The sequence below is a fragment of the Orycteropus afer genome, unplaced genomic scaffold (assembly GCF_000298275.1).
Source record: "Orycteropus afer afer isolate SDZICR_OR568_19922 unplaced genomic scaffold, OryAfe1.0 scaffold00854, whole genome shotgun sequence".
Taxonomy (NCBI): Eukaryota; Metazoa; Chordata; class Mammalia; order Tubulidentata; family Orycteropodidae; genus Orycteropus; species Orycteropus afer.
Genome location: NW_006922441.1, coordinates 211,237 through 218,937, shown reverse-complemented (window position 1 = coordinate 218,937; position 7,701 = coordinate 211,237). Strand labels below are relative to the sequence as shown.

Here is a 7,701-nt window from a genome sequence, read left to right as displayed (position 1 = left end):
CCCCCTCCCCTGCACCGCCTTCAGCCGCGGCGGCTCCTCCCCCTGTCCATGTGTCCGGTCCCGCCTCTCCCTGGCTCCCTCACACCACCCCCCCTTTGTGCCCTGAGCCCCCCCCCTCCCCAACGTCTGTGTCTGTCTGTCTGTCTGTCTGGGTCACCTCTGAGGCTGGTAGCTGGTGGATGTGTTTGTGTGAGGAGCCTGCCTGGGGCACTGGCGGGCCTTTGCTGGCTTGGTCACCTCCAGACCCCCCCTGGACACCCCCACTCTCAAACCCAGGCAGCCGCACACACAGACACACACACGCGCAGCTCACTTCCTTGGGATTCCCCCTCAACACCCCCGGAGCCCGCAGGAGGGAGCCACACACACGCACAGGGGGTCCAGGGGGGGCCAGGTCGCCACTGCCGTCCGGGGCTGTTGGGACAGACAGGAGGACACAGGCAACCGGGGACGCCCAGACGCCCGGCGGACGCAGGCAGGCGGCACCGAGCCCAGGTACACAGCACCCATCCGGGCTGGGGGGCTAGCGGGGGGCCCTGAGGGGCCCCGCGACACCCAGGCAGGCAGCTTGGGGTCCTGCAGCCAAACAAGCCTCCCCCCTCCCTCCCTGGCCTCCGCAGCCCTGACACACACCCCCCTCCGCCAGCCTAGCCCCAGACACCCGCACACCGAGCCTCACCGGGCAGATGGCAGACGCGCGAGAGACCCCTGGGGGCCGGGCGGACCCACCCAGCCTGGCGCCCCCGAGCCCGCGCCGTGGCCGCGGGAGGTTGCGGACGGGCGGCCGAGCGGCGGGTGGCGGCGGCTTCTCCGAGCCCGAGCCGGAGCGGGAGGGAGTCGCACACTCGCTCTCTGTACACACACACACACACACACACACACACACTCGGGATGCGATTAACATTCAGTCCCCGTCCGCCCTGCGGGGAGACCCACGGCCCCCCCTTCCCGGCCTCCCCGGGGACCCCTCCTCCTGCTGGCAGGGGGAGGGGCCGCCCCACCCCCTCCCAGCCCCCCCCTTCCGTCCGGGGACGGGGAGTGAGGGGCTCCGGACAAAAAAAGGAGGAGGGTGGAGTGCAGGCAGGGCCTCGAACCGGCACTGAGGGGTCAGCTTGGCACCGGACGCCGGACGCCGGCAGCAGTGGCTTGCCGGGCCCTCTCCCCACTTTGAGGCCCCAGGAACCAGGAGGCGGGCTCCCCACTTAGTCTCTGCCATGCTGGGACCCAGCCTTGAGTTATTGTTGTCCCAAAAGGCCAGGCGTGTGAATCAGGTCTCCCAAGAAGCTGGAGCCCAGGCCTTGTCCCCTCCTCCCCCTTGGACCCAGGAGTGTGGCCTTCCTCCTCTCCCAGACCCAAAGTGCGGGTCCCCAGCTCCCTACTTCCTCAGACCCAGGAGTCCCCGTCCCCTCCTTCCTCAGACCCCCGGGAGGCCTTCTGTCTCAGACCCAGGAATTCAAGTCCCTAGTGCCCTCCTCCCCCAGGACCCAGGAGTTCAAGGCCACAGCCCTCTCTTCCCTGAGGACCCAGGAACCCCAGGCTCCTGCTCCAGGACTGAGTTTCCTCAGATATCCTCACCCCCCAGCACAAGCCACCCTCAGGTCACCTTCATGGACCCAGTCCTCCCAGCCCACCCAGCCCTCTGAGAAAGCCAGGCTCTCTATATTCTTCTTCTTCTGAGGGGCCTTGGCCCCCCATCACCCACAGGTGCTCAGACACCCAGAAGGACCCCAGTGTCTGCCCCCCTCATGGACACAGCAGTTCAGACCACACTGGGGGCCCCCTGAGGGCCCCACCCTCCAGCAGGCCAGCTCAGTCTCTCTTGCTGCAGATATGGGGCCCACATTCCAGACACCCGCCAAGCACGGGAGTGAGGGAGCGAAGAGGGGCCCTAGAGGCGGGGCGTGTGTGTGTGTGTGTGTGTGTGTGTGTGTGTGTGTGTGTAGGGCAAAATTCTGCCGCAGACCTGGAGCCTGGGCTGGGGTTCCTGGAGTAGCTTGGGTCTGAGTTTGCCCCTTTGAACGTGCTAGGTCGGTCTCCTGTTTCCTTCACCCACAAGGTGTAGATGGGTAGGGGTGAAGGCTTCTATTTCTCAGAAAGAAGGGAGTTGGGGACAGCACTTGTGGGTCCCAGAGGGAGGAGGGGATTGTGGATCTAGACTCCTGGAGCCAGGAAGCTGGAGACATAGGACGGTTGGGGCTCCCGAGGGTAGACGGGGCTGGGTCCCAGACTCCTGGGTCTCAGGGAGGAGGGGCTGGGGTCCCAGACTCCTGGGGCTGAGGGGAGAGGGGCGGGGGAGGGGCAGCACTCCTCAGTCCTGTGGACCCTGATTTCTCCTGTGGGGCTGAAACTGGCCCTGCAGCCTTGGGATCTTTGTCGAGGATGTTAAACTCCAAGGCCAGCCCTGGGTCCTTGTTACAGCAGGGAGAGGCTGGGCGGCAGGACCGCCCCCCTTACAGATAGGCACAGATGGCCTGTGTAAGCGGGAACTAGACTGGGGAGCTTCAGATCCGAGTGACTCCATTGGCTTCGAGGAGGCAGCTTTGGGGGTGCACTCACTCAGAAGTCACTAGGCAAGCAAAGGGAGTGTGTGTCTGTGTGCGCCCTTGTGCGCATTTAACTACTAACCGGAAGGCTAGCGGTTCAAACCCACCAGCCACTCCTCTGGAGGAAGATTGGGCAATCTACTTCCGTAATGATACCACCTCGGAAACCCAAGGAGGGACCGCTAGGAGTCGGATCCGACTCCACGGTGGTGAGTTTGGGTGAGTCACAATCCACTCCACGGCACTCAACAACAACCACCATAGGGGGCGCACGAGAGCCGGACCGCCCTTGGGGGCGGAGCCTCCCGGCCGGGGCTCCTCCCCCCCCAGCCCGCTCCCGCTTCCAAGCTCGGACTCAGCCACCAGCTCGCGCCTCGGCTCCCCCTCCCGGGCCCCCTCCCCGGAGCCCACCGAGGGCCCCTCTCCCGCCCCCAGCCGCCAGCCAGCACCGCAGCCGCGGGGGGCTGTCCCCCGCCAGCCTGCCTCCCTCCAACACAGCCCTGCCAGAGCCCCCCCGACCATGAATCTCTTCCGATTCCTGGGAGACCTCTCCCACCTCCTGGCCATCATCTTACTGCTCCTCAAAATCTGGAAGTCCCGTTCCTGTGCCGGTGAGACACCCCCCTACCACGACGAGAGACGGGGAAGGGCTGGAGGGGGGCGTCCCAGGACTCTGAGAAGGGTTTGGGGGGCCCTGGAGGACCGGCCCCTCCCCCCACCGCTGGCTCTGGGATCCCCTTCCAGGTCCGGGGTCGCCAGGGGGTCAGCTCCCTTCTCTAGACCGGGGGCTGCAGGCAGGCCAGTCGGAAGGGGCTCCAGGCCCCCAATTCCGCTCCCCTCGCCCGGATCTGGGCAGCCCCCCGGGGTTCCGGGGTTGGGAACTGGGAGCCGTGGCAGGCAGGGAGGTGACTAGGAGTTGGTGACGTGGACGGTGGCGACCAGGAAGGGAGCGAGAGGGAGGCGGCCGGTGCCCGGGGCCTAAGAGCAGCGAGGGTCCTCTGTGAGCCCCATCTGGGGTCTGGACGGTGGCGAGCTCTCGGGCCGGGGGGGTTGGGGGCGGCCGCGAGGCCTAGCCCGGGCCGGAGCCTCGGGCTGGAGTAGCTGCAGGGCCCGGCCGCCCCCTGGCTGTGGGACGTGGGAAAGGGCGCTTCTCAGGCGGGCGGGCTGGGTCGGCTCCAGGGACAGCTGCACTCCGGGGCGGCTCAGCCCGGCCCAGGCGCCGCGCCTTCGCGGGCTCGGCTGCTCGGCGTGCGGCGCAGCCCCAGCGCCCTCCCCTCCTGCAGCTCTCTCGCTCTCTCTCTGGACCCCAGGCATCTCCGGGAAGAGCCAGGTCCTGTTTGCCGTGGTTTTCACCGCCCGCTACCTGGACCTCTTCACCAACTATATCTCCCTCTACAACACGTGCATGAAGGTAAGGGCTCTGTCCCAACTCCCGCGAGAAGCTGGGGCCAGGACCCCTGGGTCTGCGGGAGGAGGGGCTGGGGCCTGAACTCCTGGGGCTGGGGGAGGCAGAGGCTGGGGGCCTAGACTCTTGGGTCCGAGGGAGGAGGAGGCTGGGGGCCTGGACTTCTGGGGCTGAGGGAGGAAGGGCCGCGTCTCCTGGGTCTCAGGGAGAAGGGGCCAGGATCCCTGGGTCTGGGGGAGGCAAGGCTGGGAGCCTGAACTCCTGGGTCTGAGGGAGAAGGGGCCGCATCTCCTGGGTCTCAGGGAGGGGGGGCCAGGACTCCCGGGTGTGGGGGAGGCAGGGCTGGGGACCTGGACTCTCGGGTCTGAGGGAAGAGGGGACTGGGGAGTGGGGACTCCTGGGTCTGTTGGAAGAGGGGTCTTGGTAGGGCCTGGTCTCCTGGCTCCAAGGGAGGAGGGGCTGGGGCCAGGACTTGCCTGCACCCCTGGGCCCAAGCCTTTTGGGGTCAGGGATCCTGTGCTGGGAGCTGAGTCCTCCTCTCCCTCACCCCCTGGACAGGTGGTCTACATTGCCTGCTCCTTCACCACGGTCTGGATGATTTACAGCAAGTTCAAAGCCACTTACGATGGGAACCACGACACCTTCCGAGTAGAGTTCCTTGTTGTCCCCACGGCCATCCTGGCGTTCCTGGTCAACCACGATTTCACCCCGCTGGAGGTAGGCCACCCATCAGGGTCCCCGTGGTAGTGGGATGGCATGGCTGTTGACAGGGGGCCCTCGCGAAGATTCCTTCTGCAGGGTTTTACTCAAATGTCCCAAATTGCAGGGCATCAAAGGTCAGGACACGGGCCCCAGAGTGAGAGGCTGTGAACGCAGCCAGAGCGCTCAGTGGGCCAGATGCTCCACAAAGCACGTGACCCACATCAACTCTTCTTCTTTACAACAGCCCCATTTTATAGACGAGGAAACTGAGGCTTCGAGGGTCTGGGTGACTCGTCCACAGTCACTGGCCTTGTGAGGATCAGAACGGATACTGAGGAATCGGGAACAGGGGCCCTGGGACCAGGCTGCTTGGACTCGAACCCCAGATCTGTTTGTTCCTTTGTAGTGTGACCTGGGGCATGTTACTTGAGGTCTCCATGCCTCAGTTTCCCCATTTGTAGAGTGGGGAGCAGGCCCATGTGCGGATTTATGCAGCATGGACTTTGGAACCAGGCAGCGGCGATTTGATCTCTGTTTCTTCTACTTATATATATGCATATATATGTATCTAGGAGCTCTGGTGGTGTAGTGCCTAAAGCATTTGACTGCTGTCCAGAAGGCTGGCGGTTCAGACCCACCAGCCACTCCTCGGAAGGAAGGTTGGGTAATCTGCTTCTGTAGTGATACTGCCTTGGAAACCCAAGGAGGGGTCGCTAGGAGTCAAGTCAAGTCAATGGCAGTGACTTTGGTTTGGGCTTTGCTTCTGTGAAGGTAGGAGCTCTGGTGGTGCAGTGCCTAAGGCATCTGACTGCTAACCAGAAGGCTGGCGGTTCAAACCCACCAGCCACTCCTTGGGAGGGAGGTTGGGCAATCCTGGTTCCGTTGTAATACTTCCTCGGAAACCCAAGGAGGGGTCACTATGAGTCAAGTCAAGTCAATGGCAGTGACTTTGGTTTGGGCTTTGCTTCTGTGAAGGTAGGAGCTCTGGTGGTGCAGTGCCTAAGGCATTTGACTGCTAACCAGAAGGCTGGCGGTTCAAACCCACCAGGCACTCCTTGGGAGGGAGGTTGAGTAATCTACTTCCGGAGTGATATAGCCTTGGAAACCCAAGGAGGGGTCGCTATGAGTCACATCCGACTCGATGGCAGTGAGGGTTTATTTTTATTTTTTTCCCCCACTTAGCATCTGTGGGACCTCGGGCAAGTTACGGACCTTGTCTGAACGTCAGTCTCCTCATCTGTGCTGTGGGTGCCGTTAGTGTCTGCCTCCCGGGTTGTAATGCGGGGTCACTATCTGGAAAGTACAGTGCCTCGCACATGGTAGGAAGTGCTGGGCCACTGTTTGCTCGGTATCGAAGTATTAGCACCGTGCCTGCCATGTTCCCACCGAAACGGTAGCTCTCGTGGCTTTTAGCCCTTGGTGTTTGGGCAGGACCTGGACAGACTCGTGCTCTTTAAGCGTTTGGCTGCCAACTGAAAGGTCGGCGGTCCGAGTCCACCCAAAAGTGCCTCAGAAGGAAAGAGCTGGTGATGTACTTTCAGAAAGCCAGCGTCTGAGAGCCTGTGGGGCCAGTTGTCTGCACCGACCCACACAGGGCACCAGGAGTTGAAGTCCACTGTTACTTTTGTTCTGAAGCTGTGAGGTCCTGCCCCCTTTGTTACTGTTGCCGCTGATTCCGATCATGAGATGACTCTGACTCACGGAGACCCAGTGCCTGCCGAGTAGAGCAGCTCCCTAGGGTTTGAAGGCTGTGAAGTTTCAGACGCCAAGCGCCAGGCCAGTCTTCCAAGGTCCTCTGGGTGGATTCGAACCCCAATCTTCCTAACCGTCTGCACCCCCTAGAGGCACCATCATGCCTCCGGTGGTGGTTAGGCGCCGTGGAGTCAGTTCCATGTCACAGCGCCCCTAGAGGACAGAGTGGAACTGCCCACAGGGTCTCCAAGGCTGTCAATCTTCACAGAAGCAAAGCCCTAACCACACCCACTGCTGTTGAATCCATTACCATTCCTAGGGACCCTGTAGCACAGAGTAGAACTGCCCCACTGCGTTTCTGAGCCTGAAAATCCTTACAGAAGCAGACTGCCCAGGCTTCCTCCTGCAGAGTGTTGGTAGGTTTGACCTTTGGGTTAGTAACTGAGCGTTTAGCCACTGCACCACCAGGGCTCCACCTGCCTACTTCCACAGCCCTTGCTCTTCACTGGGATGTCCTAAGGTGTTTGATTATTATTATTTTTTTTATCACAGAAGTAAAATACGCTGCTTTGAAAATTCAGGTGTCGCAGCAGCTGGGCAGGTGACATGTGACAGACCTTCTCTATTCTCTCCTGTGTCGCAGTGCTCCGTTCCCAGGGGTCGTCCCAGGGTAACGTGGGCAGGCTTCTATTGAAGGGTTCAGTTCTAGAGGAACCAGAGATGTCAGCTCACCCAGCCTCTAGTCATGCCTTCACTGGAGAATTCTGGGTGATGGCAGGAACAGAAGCCCTGGACCCTGGCACCTGGGTGGGAACCACGGTTCTACCTACAGCTTAGGCCTGTGACCTGGGGTGACTTTCTCTTGGGCTTCAGTCTCTTCATCTGAGCAGTGGGGCTAAGGATAGAATTTACCTCATACAGTTACGGCATAAACTGGTTCACACCTGTAAGGTGCATGGAACAGTGCCTGAGACGTAGTAAAATCAACATAGTATAAGCGTGAGGTGTTTTGAATACAGACCAGCTCATGTCCTCACTTCCTTCCTGTAAACCAAGAAACCCAGCTGGAGCCACGCCCGTCACCTGGCCTTGTTCTGCACGGGGAGGTTTCAGTGGGCCATGTAGGTCACAAGTCACTCCAGGTGGGACTTTCAGGGAGCCTGAGACTGAAAAGCAGCCGGCGGACGTCTGAAGTCTCTTCTCCCCCCTCCTAGGGTGCCCTGTCCCGCTCACCAATGCTGATCATCACTGCACGTTAAAGGGTGGCCTGTGCTGACCCTCACACGGGGCGTCTTAGTTCTCCACTGTTGCTCTAAACAGAAATATCACAAGGGGGTGGCTTCAACAAACAGAAGTTTA

At 61.5% G+C, this 7,701-nt stretch overlaps 2 protein-coding genes across 2 annotated transcripts in view; one reads left to right on the top strand and one right to left on the bottom strand.

Annotated features, from left to right (window-relative positions):
• Nucleotides 1-510, bottom strand: part of GRIN2D (glutamate ionotropic receptor NMDA type subunit 2D) — a 59,443-nt gene extending 58,933 nt beyond the window's left edge. The window contains exon 1 of the mRNA XM_007958109.1: nucleotides 374-510. Coding sequence (XP_007956300.1) covers nucleotides 374-510 — 137 coding nt within the window. The remainder of the gene's footprint in view (nucleotides 1-373) is intronic.
• A 2,553-nt stretch (nucleotides 511-3,063) lies between these two features.
• The window catches only part of KDELR1 (KDEL endoplasmic reticulum protein retention receptor 1), a 9,820-nt gene continuing 5,182 nt past the window's right edge, over nucleotides 3,064-7,701 (top strand). Inside the window, exons 1-3 of the mRNA XM_007958093.2 lie at nucleotides 3,064-3,154; nucleotides 3,854-3,954; nucleotides 4,507-4,665. Coding sequence (XP_007956284.1) covers nucleotides 3,064-3,154; nucleotides 3,854-3,954; nucleotides 4,507-4,665 — 351 coding nt within the window. The remainder of the gene's footprint in view (nucleotides 3,155-3,853; nucleotides 3,955-4,506; nucleotides 4,666-7,701) is intronic.